General features: G+C 36.7%; 1 protein-coding gene across 15 annotated transcripts in view; it reads right to left on the reverse strand.

The window, feature by feature from the left end:
* znf740a (zinc finger protein 740a) overlaps positions 1 to 17,814 on the reverse strand; it is a 26,986-nt gene extending 9,172 nt beyond the window's left edge. For 6 of the 15 annotated variants that reach the window (XM_027001982.2, XM_027001979.2, XM_027001974.2 and 3 more), the window contains exons 1-13: positions 17,727 to 17,814; positions 15,664 to 15,838; positions 15,220 to 15,411; positions 14,789 to 14,935; positions 11,079 to 11,205; positions 8,166 to 8,249; positions 6,928 to 7,011; positions 5,979 to 6,062; positions 4,262 to 4,345; positions 3,655 to 3,738; positions 1,414 to 1,497; positions 976 to 1,059; positions 1 to 18 (exon numbers count right to left, since the gene is read on the reverse strand). The exon at positions 1 to 18 is cut by the window's left edge and continues 66 nt beyond it. In XM_027001982.2, the coding sequence (XP_026857783.1) occupies positions 1 to 18; positions 976 to 1,059; positions 1,414 to 1,497; positions 3,655 to 3,738; positions 4,262 to 4,345; positions 5,979 to 6,062; positions 6,928 to 7,011; positions 8,166 to 8,249; positions 11,079 to 11,205; positions 14,789 to 14,935; positions 15,220 to 15,411; positions 15,664 to 15,708 (1,117 nt within the window). In that variant the 5' untranslated portion in view covers positions 15,709 to 15,838; positions 17,727 to 17,814. Of the gene's footprint in view, positions 19 to 975; positions 1,060 to 1,413; positions 1,498 to 3,654; positions 3,739 to 4,261; positions 4,346 to 5,978; positions 6,063 to 6,927; positions 7,012 to 8,165; positions 8,250 to 11,078; positions 11,206 to 14,788; positions 14,936 to 15,219; positions 15,412 to 15,663; positions 15,839 to 17,710 lie in introns of all 15 variants that reach the window. The other 9 variants (XM_027001969.2, XM_027001972.2, XM_027001971.2 and 6 more) reach the window with 9 other exon arrangements.
* Between the last annotated feature and the right edge of the window lie 1,819 nt (positions 17,815 to 19,633).

The following is a 19,633-nucleotide window of genomic DNA, read 5'->3' on the forward strand; positions in this document are numbered from 1 at the left end:
AAGCGTAAGGCTTCACTCCTAAATGCACAGAGCAAATTATTAGTCATGTGCATTCGCTACGTCAAATATACACGCTAAAGCATTTACATTTGTAAACATGGCTCCCTTGTACAATGCCTTCAGAAGTGGAGTTAGTCATTTTTCATCATTGACAACCCAGGCGTTTGATTTCCTTAAAAATTAAGATGTCAGCCACAAGCTAACCATTAAATCAATAAGTTATTCTGGCACCATAATAGTTTAAGATTAGTGTAAACTTATGCCTCAGAAGCTTGAAAATGGCATTGAGCAACACTAAGGATGACCATATAAGTCAATGCACTGCAGTCAATTAAGGGTTTGTAGATATTTGATCACCCCCCCCCCACACACACACACACACAAATGTTATTAATCACACATCATTTTGTCTAAATATATTTAGGAACACACAAACATAAAACCAAAATAAAGACAAATGTCTAAAAGAGTTGCATGGACATAAAAATAATACATAGTAAAACTGTTTTAAGGCCACTTTGTCAAGTCCCCCCCCCCCCCGCCCCCGATTTTGCAACTGTGCTAAAAGCCAAAATGGGCACACTGCTTACAATTATTGAGATGGCTTTCCTTTCTTATCTACTTCTATTGGGTGAAACACACTTTTGCATAATCCATAGACTCTTATAAATGAAGGTTGTTAAATTCCTGCTGCAGCTCAACACAACCATACTTCCAAAACATATGGGTACGAGTATAGGTGTGTAGTAGAAAATATTCACAAAACTTCACCACTATTCTAATGAAAGAGACTTTATAAATACATTTTGAAACAGCTAAGAATCCTTCATATAAAAGATCTGCAAACTTAGAGGGGAATAAATGGAACAAAATACAATGAAATGAAAGTGTGATACCCAGGGTGACTGTTGTTTGGGGATGTGGGGACACTTGCATTGGGGTTGACTGAGTGGGTTACAAAGAGACAAGACATACCCGTATGGGTGATGCTGTGTCTCTGGAGGTGGTAGCGTTGGAAAAACCTCATATCACACATGGTACAAGCAAATGGCTTCACCCCTAAATGTAGAGTACTAGTATTAGCAAATGATATCGATATTTAGTGGGTTCAGTGAAATCACTAAGTAACTGAAAACTCCTCTGCGATCTCAAGAGATGTCTCAAAAACAAGCTCTTTATCTATTTGCACCTTTAAATGTGAGTGCACATGTGTATATATATACTGTTCAAAACAAAGACTCCTTAAAAAGCAAACAATGAAGTTCAGGAAAATATTGGCCAAAGGAAAAACAAACTACTGCCACAAAAGCCACCTAAAACTGGCAAAATTCAAGGTGCACTTTATCATGACCTTCTTTGTAATCAGTACTGGTAGCATCAAAGTGAAGGGGCACAATGAGGTGACACACATACCCGTGTGGGTGAGACTGTGTCGCTGAAGGTGACAACGCTGAAAAAATCTCATATGGCACATAGAACAAGCATATGGCTTCACCCCTAAATAGAGTATCACTGTATTAGTATAGGGTGACCAGCAATTGACTTCTTCAGCTCAACTAAAAGTTGCCATTCCAAAAGTTTTTTTTTTCCCTGCTGGCATTCAAACATTCTCAGAACGCATTAGTTGTGATACTAGTTTTCAATTTTAACAAGTATCAGGTCTTGACTGGTGTACAGAGCAAATTGTTAATATAAATTAAAGCACTTCAAATTGTTGATTTCTGTGTTTTCTTAAATACCGGATGCATAAATATTCAAACCCTCAGAGTAGTGCAGTGTTTTGATTATTTGGTGTAACATTCAAGATTCATCACATTCACTAATTACAGTTGCCTATCTGTAACTATGAACTAGTAAATGGCATTAACAGAGCTGAGCCCAGTAAACTAACTGGACATCCTATGACATTCCCATTTTGTTCCTTATAAATTAGGATTGCACACTTAAGCGAACGATCTTATTGAAGTGTGACTTACATTTATGCAAAAGAAGTTCTCTTTCCATATGTTTAAAATTTACCCTCCATTATTAATCCTGAGCAGATACTCAGACTATGCTGAGGACATCTGCCCAACTGACCAATTGCAAGTCCTGCTCTACTTAGCTACTTTTCCTAACTCATCCAAGCTCTTACACTGCTACATGTTTCACCAGCAGCAAATATGGAGAAACAATTATATAACAAACTAAACTGCTGAAAAAATAATAATTTTTTTTTCTTATACAGAAAATACACGATCAAATGTTTTTCTGTAAGTGACACAATTGTAAACATAAATGGGAGGTTTGGGTTGACACTATTGCCACATAGAAAGCTTTAACAATATCTTAACTTTCAAAAATACTCATCGTTCATCTAAACACATTTTTAGCAATCTAACCACATAAAAATCATCATCCTTTTCCCTTAGTCACAGCATCCTTTTTTAAAAACATCCAGACGACCAGCAAGCCAGTTATGGCAAATATCCAAACAAACTGACATTAGCCAAGTAAAATAAAATCAGCTTGCTATGAAGTCTTTTGATATATTCAACTGGAAAGAAGCCTACCATATTGTGATATATAGCTTGCACCTCAAGCTTTGCTTTAGTTTCAGCAAAAGTAGCCTACAAAAAATATCTCCATCCTGTCTGGGTGTACTGTGGTACCAATTTAAATGGTCCATCAACAATGCTTAATATATGTTTTAGATAATTCTGGTACAATTTCCTTTAAACTCAGACAAACATGACACTAAAGGACATCACAAAGTAACAGCTGTTTGATAGTACTGCAGATATTAACAGCTGCCAATGTATGACTGGGCAGTAGCATTTCTATGGACAGAACTTAGTATGTCAGTTACATGGTTAGCACATGGTGAGCAAACCACCATGCTACATAGACTTGACCATAGCATGTTCTTGCAGACTTGCAAACAAGAGCTCATGTTACTCTACCATGACCGCTAGTGCAGAAACCCCAAAGAACATTTTTGAAGGCATCATCAATCACAAACATCAAACAATACTTAGTCCTAATTGCAAAATTTAGTTTTTGAGATTTGTTAACAAGTTGATAGACAGAATGCAACAACAGAACAACAGCGCCACATTAAAAAGACTTAAAAACATTGTTTAGTGTTGAAAAAATCCACTTAAGACAAAAAACAGCACATAGTCAATTCTAAAAGTATAGTTTTTAGTATAGCTGATAGCTGCAAAAACACTCAGGAAAGTGTAGTGTGGCACTACTTAATAATTATTTTTTTCAGTGATTTGAACTGACGGTAACTTGGTCTGAACACTTATGCAACCAGTATTTTTTTAGTTTATAACTCTGATCAGTGTAAAAATGAACTACAGCATAATTTCTGTATAAAATTTTATTAAAATGCGTCCTGAGCAACTGTGTAAGGTTACAGGAGTTTGAATGCTTCTGTAAGGCCCTGAGCATGGTAGTCTTTATCTATCAATCAGTAATCTATTCATTCAGTCATAGCTACATGTTTGGAGCAAAAATGTTTTTCCCCCTCACAATTTAAAAAAATAATTCTACATTCCATTCACTTCATCAGTTCCATGCAAAGCAAAGCAATCTACATAACGGAGTTAAGTAAGCTCACAAAAGTAATTAAGATACCCATCACTGGGGTCTTGCGTGGACACATACCCGTATGGGTTAGGCTGTGTCTTTGCAGATGGTAACGCTGAAAAAACTTCATGTCACACATGGAACAAGCATACGGCTTCACCCCTAAACACACAGAGCACCATTGTGTTAAGCTTTAGTAAACAATAAAACTGTAGCTAAGTGTCTTTAATATTCCACTGCCCCTGTGTTTTCAAATCACCACATCCAAACTCGAGTTTGTTGCAGCCAGACCATCAATGGTGAGGACAGACAAATGTGGCACATGAAATTAAGCCTCAAATGCACTGTTGCCAACTGTCTGACCCAGTACTTGTCATATGAGATGTGGGGGGATGGGTGGGGGGGTCACTTGGGAAACAGAGTTATTCAGATTGGATGCCAGTGCTGTTTGCCAACTCCCACCTGCTGAAATGCAATTAAAATCCAGGTGCCTGCAGGTCCTTTTTTCTTGCTCAAGCAATTTGTGCTACTCAAACTAGGATGAAAATCCATTTTGTTTTTTAGACATCTGCTGACACTGAGAAAAACCTGACTCATTGTTCTCAACAAGTTGGCAACAGTGCTAAGCTGCGCATCTGTGTGGCCAGTTGCAACAGTGCAAGTTGTAAGGAGAGACGACCCATACCCGTATGAGTGAGGCTGTGTCTCTGCAGGTGGTAGCGTTGGAAAAAACGCCTGTCACACATGGAGCAAGCGTAGGGCTTCACCCCTAAACGCACAGAGCAAATAATTATCTCACAATGAGGATCAAAAGCGTCAAAGCACATTTTATCCAACACTTAGGCAGCGATAGGCCTGCAGGTCAGTTTGACAGGCATTGACATGAAGTTGCATGCTTATTTGTCAGTGCGTAATATTTGAGAAGACCCGACAAGAGTTATCCACAATATTTTCAACTACGCTTCCTTGTGGAAAATGATGGGACAAACCTCTGGTCGTAAAGCAGATGTAGCAACTATTTATATCTTTTACAAAAGAAAATTGTTTGTCTCAATGTTCTATTGCCAGCCTTTGCTCTACAGCATAGCTAGTCAGCTATTGGTCAACTGATGAAGAAAAAAAAAAAACACAAAAAAAACACAGCTGCTGCTTAGTTACATCAGCATATTTAGAACCACTTTTAACAGCCACTTTTCACCCAAAAGACAGCACTTTGGAAAATACAGCATTCAGTCTTCAATAACCCAAATGTTAGATATAGCCCCATTAGGAATGAACAAGATCATTTTTAAGCTTTTTGAAAATCTTGTATGCAAGTTGTCTTCTGATCAAAATTCATTTACTAAAATATACACATTTTAGTATACAAGTACATAAAACATACATGGGAATGTTTTATTTAAAAAAAAAGAAAAAAAAGAAAAAAAAGAAAAAAAAGAAAAAAAGAAAAAAGAGATGTCCATGCGTCCTCAATATAACAAAGAGACGAATGTAATTAGTTGCACCAGAACACCACTGACAACGTATGCCGCTATGCGAGGTTAGATATTTTGCTTAGGACTCTGGCAACGATTTGCTCACTTTATGGCTGCCACTGTCTTCACAAGCATAATTCATTTAGGCATGTGTTGTCCACTGTTTTGGTCCCACTCTAATTTCCTATAATTGTCTACTGATCTTTCACAAAGATGCTGTGGCTATTCCTGACTACCATGACATTGCAAAAGCAATCTGCTGTCTGAACTACCTTTGTTTCAGATAATACTGTGAAAATCCAAGGCCCTGACTGATATATGAGTCATGGGTCTTGTTACAACACTTGACCTGACCTTAAAGGCAGAGAATGTTGTGCTGATAATGGGGAAGCTATGAACAACCTAAAATTTTAGTTAAAAATAAACTCTTGTATAACAGATGGAAAAAGAAGGTGAACAGCTGCCTGTTGCACCACAGTTTTATAAGTCCCAACCCTCTGGGGTGCAGGAATATTGTGGATACTCTAAAATACTGGCCCATTAAAAACCTTTTTCTACATTCTTAGAAAACAAAAAAGTGCATGATATTTGCAAAAACAATTATACAACAACCATTGCTATTACCCCATGAAACAGTCATATTTATTATTTAATGTATTTATTGGCAAAAAAGGAAAAATATAGAAGTGCCTTGGAAATAAAGCAGAAGCCATGCTAAGAAGCATGCTAAACAAACAACAAACACAAGCACACAAAGTTTTGTGCTGCAAAAGTGGAAAGTGGCAAAATTCCATGGAAAAACCATGTTCAGAAAGCCAATTGACCAACCAATAGTCACAAAGGTGAATAAAAATTGATATGGTTCTTTGGTGCAGTCAGCAGCAATAGTGCAAGGGGGTCGAGGGGTTAAGACAAGAGGGGTCATACCCGTGTGAATGAGGCTGTGTCTCTGAAGGTGGTAACGTTGGAAAAACCGCATGTCACACATGGTGCAAGCATACGGTTTCACCCCTGAACGCACAGAGCAAAATGTAAATAAAACGTTTCTGCAAAAGAACAGTTGAACTAATCAGATAATTATGGTGACCACCCATTAGTTAAGAGGTACAAAGAGCCTGGAAATTTCTAACTTGGATCTGTTATAGTTACAAGCTAGATGCAGTCAGCCCACAAGTTACAAGCGATCGGCCTAATATCTTGAAGCTTTTGTTCTGTGTAGACGAGCACTGTTTTGTTTTTTATAGCAGTTCAAACATTCATATTTAATAACCTTTTAAAAGGAAAGGCAAATAATGTTGCACTGCAGCAGGCTGTACATGCTCTAATGTAATTTGTGTATTTAGACGAGTTTCTCGCTTATGGAAAACATTGATATCAATGTAGCTGATATCAGAATTAAAGTATATAATTAAACCAAAAAATAGCGAGATAGGGTATTCTATCAGACGTTTCACGTGACAAATGTTGGCAGTTACTAAAGTTAACCAGCTAATGTAACTGTTTGGTGTACAGTATGTTTGTCATTTACCAGTGTAATATGTAGCCAAAACTGGCCACAAAGGCCAGTCAATTATAAATGAAAGCATAAAATAATATAAAAATGTGAGAAAATCTATTTGTTTAAATTGGTACCCCAGAACTTCACATATCCACTTTGTTGCCAGTCATACTGCACACTCTGAATATGCTTTTAGTCTATTATACTTCATTGTTTTGTGACAGTGGTTTTTGGGCTTAGCATTATTGCTTAATAAAATAGAAATAAGTATGAAATACTATTTGTTTAAAACCACTTAACAGAATACCTTTTCTTTTCTGAACAGTTTATTGGAGGTTTTTTTTCGTTTCATATTTATGTCTAATAGAAAAGACATACCAGTATGAGTGAGGCTGTGTCTCTCCAAGTGGTAACGTTGGAAAAACCTCATGTCACACATGGTGCAAGCATATGGCTTCACCCCTAAACGCACAGAGCAGTAAATTTAGCGATCGTCTACACAGAATCAAAAACCTGAATTTAAAAAAAAGGATAAAAGTTATTAAAACTGGGAAAGTTATAAGGGCATTAAAAGAGTGGTTAGTCATTTAAAGAACAGTATATGTCCGTTTTAACTTGCTTTCACTGATGCAGAGCAAAAATGATAAAAGCACAATTTTGTCCTAAACGTTAATGTGATCTTATGGGGGATTGGGGGGTATGGCTTGGTCAATGGCTATAATTAGCATCAATAGTGAAGCTTAGCTTTATGCTAATACTGTCATAAAAAATTAAATTGGTCATCTGGGAAATAATTCAGCATCACGAACACAACATGCGATCCATGTCAATGACTATTCATTCCAAAAACATTTTCTGTAGTCTAAAGTATTTTTTTCACTAGCCAAGGTTCATAAGTCAGATGTCAATTAACAATAAAAATTCAGGGAAAGAATCTGAGCCCCACTGTCCACTTTGGCATTGCCTGATCAGGTTTTTACTCTAATTATGAATGTGATAACATCAGTCTTTTTGGGATGCATAATTTAATGCAGCTACAATGCCAATGCTAAGAACAATACTGCAAATTTCCTATCAGTAAATTAAGTGGATGATTCAGCAAGGAGTGACATGGTGTTTTATTCCACTGAAGAAACTTACTACTAGGGTTAGGTAGTATGACATTTTTCAGACCCAAGCACACCCGAAATTATAGTGAAACTGGGATCATTTACAAGAAACTTGCAGATTTCAAGCACACTGTAGTCAGGAAAGATAAAAGCAAGAATTGGATAAATGTAGAACCTCTGAATGATCACAGCTTTGCTGTCCATCAAAGGATAAAATGTAACTTTTGATGTTTTATACTTTTTAAATTTTAGCGCTTGGATTCCAATCTTTCATATTTTAAGATCTAATACCAAAATATTTTAGGGTAATTATTTTTTTTCAGGCTCTTAATCTGAAAATTCACTAAATGGAAGTATAACATTAAAGTCACTTAATCTCATTGATAAACATTTTAAACCAATGAACTGGCAAACAAATGTGAAGTTCCAATTTTTATGAGTTTTGTGAAGGTGACTTAGAAACTAAAAAAAAAAGTAACAGAAAAGGTATTGAGTGATCTCTCATACCAGTATGAGTAAGGCTGTGTCTTTCCAAGTGGTAACGCTGAATAAATCTCATGTCACATATGGCGCAAGCAAATGGCTTCTCCCCTGTGAGCAGAAAAAAAATGCATACAAACAAAGTAGCTGGCAGACAACGCAGTCAAAAGATGTCTTTACACAGCAACAAATGACTTCAGAGGTGCCACCATTTTTAAATCAATGGGCAACTTGCACAGAACTATAAAGCAGGCAAAGAGGCAGATTAAAACTTTTTAAATTGGTGTATTGGAACACAGCAAAACAATCAATATTAACTTACACAGACTACAAATTTACAGACTACAAAGCATGCAGAATGTAGCTAAGTGCACATTCTAAGTGTCCCCAAATAGTTTCACACACTTCATTTTAAAAACGTTTACATTTTCCCTAGTCATCTTTATTGGCTTTTTGTTCAATTTAGTAATTTCATTTAGATTACTTTTTTGGTCTTTTCTTTCCTCTCCTGATTCATTTTTTGGCAATGGTTTCTGTACCCTAAACCAACTGTGTTGGTTTATTTAAAACCAACCTGAAGCTATGGAAGAATATCAGCTCAAAAGAAACATAGCATTTTTAATAAGGATACACAACTGTTAGTTTGGGGTCAATTAATATAAATAAATATAGCACATCCAGGAAAGAACTTACAAAGGTTACAAAGGTAAGCTAGCAGGACGTAAAGCCAGTGAGAAATGTTAACGAGAATGTTAACATTACCAAGCTTAATTAAAATAAACATACGAGCAAACAAAAAATTAAAAAATATATTGTAGGTGCCCATTTTAAACAGTTTGTAAGCGATGGCCAATACTGTCATCAACCTATGCACTGAGGCATCAGCCAGTGCTTCGAGCCTTCAGCCGTACCCAAAACAGACCGCTCTAAGCGCACTCTAGATGCTGTGAGGAGGTTATCTGAACAAGAGGTAGTGGGAGCAGTAATACCAATATGAGATGTTTTTTCCAGTGCGCAACTAACAAAAGATGTATTGTGATTCTTAAAATGAGCAGCATGTTCCAATTCCGACACGTGTGTGTTTGTGTGTGTGTGTGTGGGGGGGGGGGGGGGGAGATCCTGCATAAGCTTCGACAGCTTTACGCAGTGTAAAGTGTAAAGTTTCCCTGAAGCATGTTACATCACTAATTCCATCAAACTGGAATACATCAATACAAATTGAGCAGTGCATCTTCACGATGAATAGACACAGTCCACATGGACCATGGGGAAGAGTTAAAGAATTGACTGAGAACTAAGATCAGTCAGACTTAATCCTTGCATTGACAATACTGAGAGAATATTACAAACAGAATGTGTACCATAACATTACTTAATGAGTTAATTACCCGAACCTCTAAAACAATTAAAAGTGTGTGTGTAATATATATAAATAAATAAATATATATACTAAACTTCTATGTTCTTTGGTCAATTCCTATTATCCCAAAGCATCATTCCATTCACTTTACACAGAACACATGCTATAATGTCTACCAAACATGACAGTTGCATTTTTTTAAAACTAGTGTTACTTGTTAACCACTGCTAGCAAGCTAGTTAAATGTTACGACATTGCTACTGGATAAATCAGAATATTTCTGCTGTTATTTTGGTTTGAATAATTCATTAATTTTAATTACTTTTATTTAAAATGCTGTTTCAGTTGCTGTTTCACAATCAGGTGCATTCCTGTATACTGTTCAACAGGTTTAACAATTGCCATTACACACATCAGTAAATAGGTAAATGACTTTTTGGCACATCTATCTTATCTAGAACTCCTTTTTCATAGAAACTATCCTCAGAACAAGTTTTATCACAGTGTTCATAAACTCTGGAATAGTAACTGGTACTACTATTGCAGTTCATGGATTTGTTTAATTTCCTATAGTACATAATGTGAATACAGCAGGCATAACATTTTTCCCTTCCTTTTTTGTTTGTGTCTAGGAGTTTTACAATGTACAGGTGTAAAGCAGATCATAAAGGGTGACTAAAGATCTGCCCTTGCAAATGAATCCTTTGCAAATTTTGCAGTGTTATAATGAAGAACCAATCTGGTCTGTGTACCTTTGGTCATTCGATTTTCATTTTCAGAACCAATATTTAAAAACGGGAGATGGATCAATTCTTATTTTTGGTTCTGTAGATATCCATCTAAAAAATTATAAATAGCTTGGTTTGGCACTTTCCCCATCAAATCATAAGTCATTTTTGGTTGTTTTTTTTTTTTGTTGCAGGGGAGTACGAATCTTGTTTGACACATAGTATAAGGGTTTTTGTGAAAAGACCAATGGTATACAAAAATCACTTTAGGCTTATCCAAATTTAACTACCAATCAAAAAATGAATAATATGTTGGACATAAAACGAGAACCGGGTGACTTCTTTTTTCTGCATCCTTGTGCTTAAAAGAAAAAAGAGCCATTCCTCATTTCTTTTATTTCCCCATTTCAGTGCATGAATCAAAAATAAGGGTGTTTCTCATTTTTAGTATTAAAAAAGGAAAACCAATTAATGAAAAGTACATGGAACATATCGGTGTGTTGGTTATTTAATATGATTATTTGGTGAAACAGTCAGACCAAGCTATTTCTAGTTTTTTTAGATGGACACTAACAGAACCAAAAATGAGAAATTACCAATTTTTCCATTTTTTCAATATTGGTTCTAAAAGCGAAAATAAAATGACCAAAAGCACATGGACCTAAATTCCACTTAAAATGGATTGTTTGACCAAACCTAGTGGATAAGGAAAATGATTAAATGTGTCATCTTACTTTAAAGGAGTAGTTAGATAATTTAAATTATAGAAAACAATTTGTGCAGATAATTAATACAGATTGAGCAATGGCTACATGTAAAATGGTACAAATGCAATGAAGGTGAAGGCCATACCAGTATGAATGAGAATGTGTCTTTTCAGATGATAACCACTTCTGAATGCCCCATAGCAGTGATCACAGATGAAATTCTTCTGCACTTTGGAAAGTGGACAGTTCCCATTTTCGTCCACCACAACAGCCTGTGAAAAAATTCAACCTTAGATAGTAATGGCTGTGCATCAGCAACCAATGAGCATCACTGAAGTGAAAGAAAGGTGTTAAATCCCTTAAGCCACTGTTGCCCCTATACCTAAAAAGCTGAATTTCAATAGAAGTCATTTCTGTCCGCAGCTTTACATAGCAGCTTTTGTACCCATGTGTTCTTGTGCAACACGTTAGATTATGACAAGTGACGATCACTAAAAGTGACTAAAACTGACTAGTTGTTTACCTGTGTCATTATCAGTTTGTTATATAACCAAGAGTTGATTATGGTCACAGATATATAGAATGTATACGTATATTTTGCCCAGAAGTATTGAACATTATTTCAATGTTTGGTCCCACTGAATGGATTCTGTTAGTGCCTTCTGGGACCTGAATTTTAGCATGCAGCCAAAGAATCCTGTTCATTCTAAAACTCAGGCTCCTACTGTAAATTTCAGATTCCTACTATTCACACTTCCTGTTAGGTAATAACAAAACTCGAACTGTACAGGTTTGCCACGGTGTCCCTCAAGGATCTATCCTCCGGTCTTTATTGCTGAATATTTATGTTACCATTGAGACAGATTAATAGGCAATTTGGCTTGAGCTTTATTTTTATGCTACCTAAATTTATATCAGCACTAAGAGCAACTTGGTATCTATTTGTGTTGTAATTGCTTACAAACAAAACATGGATGCAGCAGAAATTTCTTTAGACATAGAGTTTTTTGTCTGTAATTTTACCCAGGTTTCACCTTCTACACAAGTGGGTAACCGTGTGTATATCAGATGTGTATCGGTTTGGGCTCGGGTCTGTGTTGTAATGATTGAAATATTATGTAAACAGCTAGTAGATGTACATTTAGTCCAAGGAATATTCCAACATGCGTGCATTTTCTCTCTCCTGAACACACTTTCTCTACTTTTCTTTAGTAATGTTATAGTCAATAGCTAGTTATATATGTTAAAAATCTCCCTGCACTTCAGCAACAGAGCAATATGTAGGCTAAAAATGTCATGCTAATCTCCAGTTACTTTACTATCGAATAAATGTAGTTGAATAGAGAATGAAGAACAGGTGACCCTTTATGAACAGTGGTGGATGTGGGTGGAAAGATCATAGAGGATCTTTGCTCCAGTGGTTGCTAAGTTTGTCTGTATTGTGCTAGCTAAAGCTAAGCTTGCTATCTAAGTACTTCTTGCCATACCACTGTTACCTACAGAAACATTCTCACAGTGGCTAACAGTTATTCAGAGATGGAATTGTGCTGAAATTGTCAGCTGTAGATTCAGTTATCTTCTTTCAAAAAATCAGAGCTTAATTACTACTAACCATAAGACATGAACATCAAACTCTATGCTGACAGTCCACTGTGCTGTAGCTAATACTGTTCATTGTCCTATGGCCTATTTTTAAAACAGAGCTAACTAATTACTAGCATGAATTATTACAATTTCCACAAAACTATACTGATAATACTATTCGTGTATGAGCCTACAAATGTGTATATTAGTTTGCATCTTTCACACTTAATATGCTTGAGTGGCCAGAAAAATGACTGAGCACAAAAAGAGAAACACAACAGAGATGCTCAGCAATAAATATATAAAGTTTCATTGTAGTCCCGTGGAACTACGATAAGTTAAATAATAATGTCCAGCAAGTGTCTTTCTTTAACATGTTACATTTAGTCACATGTAAAGTTTAAATTAATACTGCATACCGTCTTAAGCAAAAGCATATTTTATTGCCAAAGTGATGGCCATTCAAGTAGCAGGAAAGCCTGAATTTTGAAAAACTAATGAATATTTCTGTCCTACTACCAACACAGTGGTGCTGAAAAAAGGAAACAAAAACTAATTTTCTTCTTAAGTTTTTTGTTTGTTTGTTTGTTTTTACCATATCATCATAAACTGTGATAAAAGGCAAGGTAATTATTGTGATAAGAAATTTTTGTATTGGCACATGCCTACGGTTTCTGCTCCTTTAGTTAACTTCAGTGACATTCAGTTTAAATCCATCAGTGAGAGCGCTTTCTCTTGTAAATCACCTGATTATGTAATGCTCCTATCCGACTCTATTAAAAATGTTCCTATTTTGGACCATTTTAAAACATTATTTTAAAAAATCTTTTTTTGTATGCCCTTCACTGATGTTTGATTTGATTTATTAATTACTTAATTGTTTGTGGAGTTTTTGGTTTCTACTGTTGGCTTGCAGTGCTCTGGATTTAAGAAAGGAACATTATAAATCAAATATTATTATTTAACACTATTTAACCATCTTTAATGTCCCCACTAGTTAATTCATTCTTGGACAACATGACTTGGATTATGTGTATTTTTTTTTAATACTTAGCAATTTAATTTGTGGTATTCAATAAAAAAAAAAAACTCGGTAATTTAATGCTATAAACATCATTGCGTTTCTGGAAATATCTACAAGGAGATACATCCTAATAGCACTGACAAGAATATATTATTTTTCAGGACCAATTCTACAATATGGTGTCTTGTCTGCAATCACTGCTTCAAAATTGAATTGCATGTAAGGGATAAGAAATCAATCACATCATCTTTACTAAACCTCTTCATACTTCATCCGTGGTTCATTTATGCGACTTTACACTTTAACTGCCATCACTATACAATTTTAAGATCCAATCGGCTGGACTACAGAAGAAAAACAATTAAAAAAACCTAATAAAATATTTATAAAATATTTTTATTCTGTAGTTTTACTGTTGCTAAAATGTAATTTCAATAGTAGTTACCGACAACAAACAGCAAAAAAAAAACAAACAAACAAAAAAAAAACAAACAAAAAAACCCCAGACCAGGGCTATGTTGGGTTGTCTTCAGCTGATTGAAGGACTGACACAAAATGAGGCTAACATAGAAGCTTCTCCATTTCTCTTGCACTTAAGAGATACTTCCTGAAGAGACCCACTGACATCTAAATAAGCATTCCAGCCTACTATACAGCCAAAGTAATGAAAATGTACATTAAAAAAACAAGTACAGTATTTTACCATAGAAACATACAAATGATTGGTGTGATCACACTACAGTGTCTTTAAAAATAAACTACCCTAACAATAAAAGCATGTTTTTAATAGCATCCAAGTTCAACTAATCAAAGAACAGTTTCCTTTCTTTAAACATACAATAACTGTTATTGTGCTCCTAATCCTCCCCTCTCTGTCTTTTCTTTTCAGAGAACCCCACCCCACCCTTCCCCCACACCCAAACTAACCACCTCCTCCCCCATACCAACAGAAATGTGAAGGGTGTCTGGTATGCACTAACCCACACACTACTGTCTATGTTCAATACTGGTTCATGAATTAATCTCTGAAAAAAAGAAAATAAACTCTTCGATATGTATATAATCAAACTATTCAAACTAGACAGACATACACAACCTGATAAGAAATCCAGAAGTGTGTGTGTGTTCACAAACCATAGGAAGGTACAAAGGCAAGCTGAAAATGCAACCACAGAATTCTGACAGTCACACAGACAAACAAACACACACACAAACAGTCCTCCCCTCCCCCCTCCTCAAACACTGACCTTCCCTCCTTTCCCGTCCTGCTCCCTGACTTTACAGGGCGTTCCCGACTTCCTGTTCTTTTTCTTCAGCTGCATGTCCTCATTGGATCCCATTTCCTTCTCATCTAGCAACCGGGGCGCATGGAAATCTCCTTCTTTTCGGAGAAGCTGTCCATACACACACAGACAAACAAGCCTTAAAATTAAACAGCACATTTTAAAATTACAGTCCACACACATACTGCTCCAAGTCTATAATTTTGGAACATTTCCTGTCTCAGCTAAATAATACAAACAGAATATATCCATATAATCAACATGCTACGTGCAATATACTTTGTGTAATAGCACTGGCATTCGATTATTTAGAGCCCCAAGATTGTTTGTCTTGGTTAAGGAATACAGCAATTCCAAATTCTATTCATAACACTTTGAACCCTCTTTCTCCTAACCAGTGGAGGACAGCTCATCCCAGTTGGCAAGACCATGTGTCCCTGTGCCCCGCGGTCCTGCACATCCCTCTGACCCGATCCATGGCCTGGAGCTGGACCCAGTGGTGACATCATTTTCTTGGGGGCAGCCATGGAACTGGCTTGCATCAGGGCCATGCTGGAAAGAACTGCTTCACAACCGAGCAGCCCCGCCTCAAAGAGATGTTGAAGACAGACTTTAGTCATACATGGTATAAGCAGAGTATTTCGAAAGGGTTGTTCTGTCACACCAAGTAATCTGGGAATATAAGAGCTAAACGCAAAAGGACAAGCCTGAATCTGCACAGCCTAAACATGTAGGCCAAGAACAGAGCAAAATATTTTTTTTCTTGAATCTTCATATTTAAAGACAGAATGAAGAATTGTGGGAAGAAAATTCTGGGATTTGACCATGAGGAGACTGACCCATTTCATATGGTCACGGACCGAGCTGCTTGGTATGTGTGACATCACCGTGGACACCGGATGAGAGAGGGTGGGGAAAGGGGCGGGGACAAGGTGGCCAGAAGAGATGTCACTCAGGATGATGCGCTAGACAATAGGTCACACCTATTCCTATCATCTGGCACTTGTTTCAGTCCTTTTGAGGGGCGGTAGGGGTTGGATACAAACAGAAAGATGGAGGGATAATATTGTAAAATCACATAGCAAAACATTTTAAATGACAATTTGTAACATATCCCCACTTCCATTCTATCCACCCATTAAACCTTTTTGAAAATTTACAAAAATTAATTGGACCCTTTGACAGCAAAATCAGCTAATAATTTTTCAAAGACTATATAGATGACGTTGATAATCTGACTTATCTTAAAAAAAGGACAACATATTCTGCTACTGGAACTCAAATAGCTTCTCAAGCAGACTTCCTGCAGACTACTGTTTAATGTGATGTTCTCCTGCCACAATTAACCATGTACTCAGATAAGTAATCAAATTATTATAAGCATTAACTGATTTTATTCTGAATGAGCTCAAAAAGGGTTGGGAAAATCATGAAATATATTCTACTTCCAGCAATTCTGAACCACAGTTTTTAAGAATAGATACCATTCCTGGGAAACTAAGTAATGCACTTTACAGTCACTGAATACATGAAAGGTTATGTAAACAATAATTTTTCCCCATTTTTTCTGATTATCAACAGAGCAAACATTAGGTTACCATTCAATATACCTAGCATCTCCTCCAAAAATGTAAAACAGACCATTAAACATCAAACACAGAGGCGTGTGACATCTGTTCAGGGGTGGCATCACGCCTTCCTGAGATTTTAAGTGCCTACTATAGACAGGTCAGCATGTTCTGTAGCCAGATTACCACAGGATCTTAGGACTGGAATGGGAACTGCTCTTCTATATAAACGCACCCGAATCCAACTCTTTAGTGGCGGGCACTATTCCTTACCACATCATATATTACCTAAAATATCTTTTCATTCAGCCTACACTTAGTAAGAGGAGTCTTTAAACCCCTCTTTAACATGTACAAATGTTACAATGCAACTATTAGAAATAGTAGAAATAGCAGTCATTAACAAAACAGATTAGGAAACAAATTAAAAACACACAACCGGGATATAGAAGCTAGTATTTTAAAAGATGTGTAGTTAGCTATTTAAGTGCTATGGCTTTCTAAGATAATCAAAAAATAATACCAAGACGTAAAACATTCTTAATTCCACTGCAAATAAGACGTGTGTTATTTTCCGAATACTGTGCAGTAAAGGAACAAACTACAAAAGCAACGGCAATGCACAGCGTAGGCTTTACTGTAACAATCTAGGACTACATAGACGTTGTTAGGCTAACACCTAAGCGTGCTAGCTAGCCGTTATTTACTTTAATCAAACCATCACATCTCCTAGAAACGGGAAAATTATACGCAGTTTGTGTATAACCACCTACAAATATTTTGCTAGCTGCCTATCGTCTGAACCATCTAGCTTCGTTAAATCTGTAATTAACTGACTAGCTAGCCTAGCTAACATAGTTAATAAATGCTAACTAACGCTTACTAGCTGGCCAGCTAGATAACAAAAACGTTTAAACCGCACATAAACCGAAAATACACATATAGCTAGCTAGCCGCTATATGTGAATATACCTAACTCATTAACCAAGGACCGTTACCATAAATATATTTACTGGTTAATATGATGACGATGATTGTTGCAGCAAACGTTTGCTAGTTGCGTAGCAGCCAGCTAGGTATGCATAGAGCTAGGTATCAAAATAACTAGCTAGCTGCAAACGCTACTTGTGGCTAGCTACGTCGGCCGCTGGCTAGCTAATAACTAGCCAACAAGCTCAACTCCGGTCGGAAACGAATCGTGTGGGTCAGTGAAAATTTTCATTGCGTAGAATGTACATTTGCGCACGAGTATTACATCCTGTACACCGCACAATTGACAAAAACATATTTAGCTAGATGCAGAATACATTGCGTTTACCGATTAGTGCTCGTACCTCGTGAGATTTCGTTCTTTATCAGACCGTCCACATCAGCTAACTAGCCTCAGTTTACAAACACAGGAAACACCACCGGAAGTGTTCCCCCCAGCAAGGCTGCTATATAAGATTGAACCAAACTATTCGTACAATGTTGTTAGTGTATTAAAAAAGCTGCGGTACTTCCCTTATACTCCGTTTTCTGAGTATTTGTTTAGATATTTATTGAGACATTTTCCTTCTTTTTGCTTAGCATGTAGTCTATACATATCTCCATAAATTCACCAGACGAGGCTATGAAATTATTAGGATGTTAGGACTGTTGTATTGATAGACAATATCGCCTGCAGCAATAAGCCTAAGTAAAGTCAACACCAATTCAAGAGCCGTAGATATCAGGAAGAAATCCTGTTAACTTTTTCATTTAATATTTGTTTCTAATGATTGTAACATAAGAATTTGTATAAGAGCAAAGAGTGAACTATAGTGGCTCTGGTGTGTGCCAAAGGAGGAACTGAGACTGTGTTTAGGTCATAAGGAGATTTATTTAGAAGTATTCAAAAATATTTCAAAATAAAAAAGAAGGGTAAAAGTCAACAGAATAGAACAAAAGGAGCTAAGGGAGCTAAAAGCAAAGCATTAAACAAATGGCATGACTTAAGTCTACAGAGCATAAAAGCATCAACTGCTGTAATCTCTACCAACTGTAGTTCCGGCAAGCCTGTAATTATAAGTCTGCCTGATTGCTTTAAACCTATAGATCACATTCTAAATGCCAGCACAAAGTGGGTCAGCAAAGTGGTCTTCTGGTTTACTAAGGTTGCTTTTTCAGTGCACTCAGATGCAATTTCTTTCAAAATTATTCAAACTGTATGTTTTCCTTTGAAGGCTTTTCTCATGAAGGCATGCACTACAATGTTGAAGAGCAGCAGGGAGGTCACGTCTCCCTGACGGACACCTGTATGAATGGAAAAATTCTCTCATAATTTATTTCAGATCTGCTCTGTAGACTGCCTCAATGAATGTAAAAACTTTTTGTGGGATATGTTCACTCTTCAGTACTCTCCACAACAAGGGTCAGAGCAGTCGATTGCGGATTTGAAATTGAAATCTATTCCGAAGCTGGCAATTGGCCAAAATTTGATTGCAACATGCATGCCCAGGGTGGAAACCTGCCTCTTCTTCTTGGCTTGTCTGTTCACTTTGTCAGTGTTACTGTGTTATTACTTCTGCTTTGAAGCCGTGCCCTTGATCTGAGTGGAGCCAATGTAGAACACTAAACTTTTCCCGTCATTTGAATTCTTGTTGCCACTTCTACAGTAAACTTGGAAAAGGCATCAATCATTACCACATTATCACATTCTCTCTCCCATCCTGTGAAGGTTAAAGTAAATCAACTACAAACACCTGCAAACGTTCTGCAGGTTTAAAGTGCACATCCTTCGCTACACAACACCTTTCACATGTTTAGCACCAACGTTCCACATTTTTATACATATTCGGTCAGTAGCAGTGGGCTCTCACTACCTTAAAAGTGCATTCCACTCCTTGATGTCCATGGTTATTATGTAGCAATTCCAATACCACATCCTTCAGTTTGGCTGGAAGTAAAATTGGCCTAAATGCCCTGTGCCTACCTCTAATTTGTCTGTCTGTACAGAACACTTTTCATTTTTGCCAATTCCTGTACCTCAGCCATTACTTGCTGCCACTCTAATCGAGTAGGCTTCTGCCCTTTCCTCCAGAATTCTAGGAATGGACCTATTACTTGGAAGGGCCTGAAGCTGGAATGGAGAAAACGCAGAGAGTATCTGCAAAGAAGATACGATTAGCTCTTTACCAATGGTTTGGATCTGTTCCTGTGATATACGTTTAACTACTGTTGGAATAGCAGTACCACTAGTGGCCACTTCCAGTATCTCTTC

The sequence above is a fragment of the Electrophorus electricus genome, chromosome 20, assembly GCF_013358815.1.
Source record: "Electrophorus electricus isolate fEleEle1 chromosome 20, fEleEle1.pri, whole genome shotgun sequence".
Lineage (NCBI taxonomy): Eukaryota > Metazoa > Chordata > Actinopteri > Gymnotiformes > Gymnotidae > Electrophorus > Electrophorus electricus.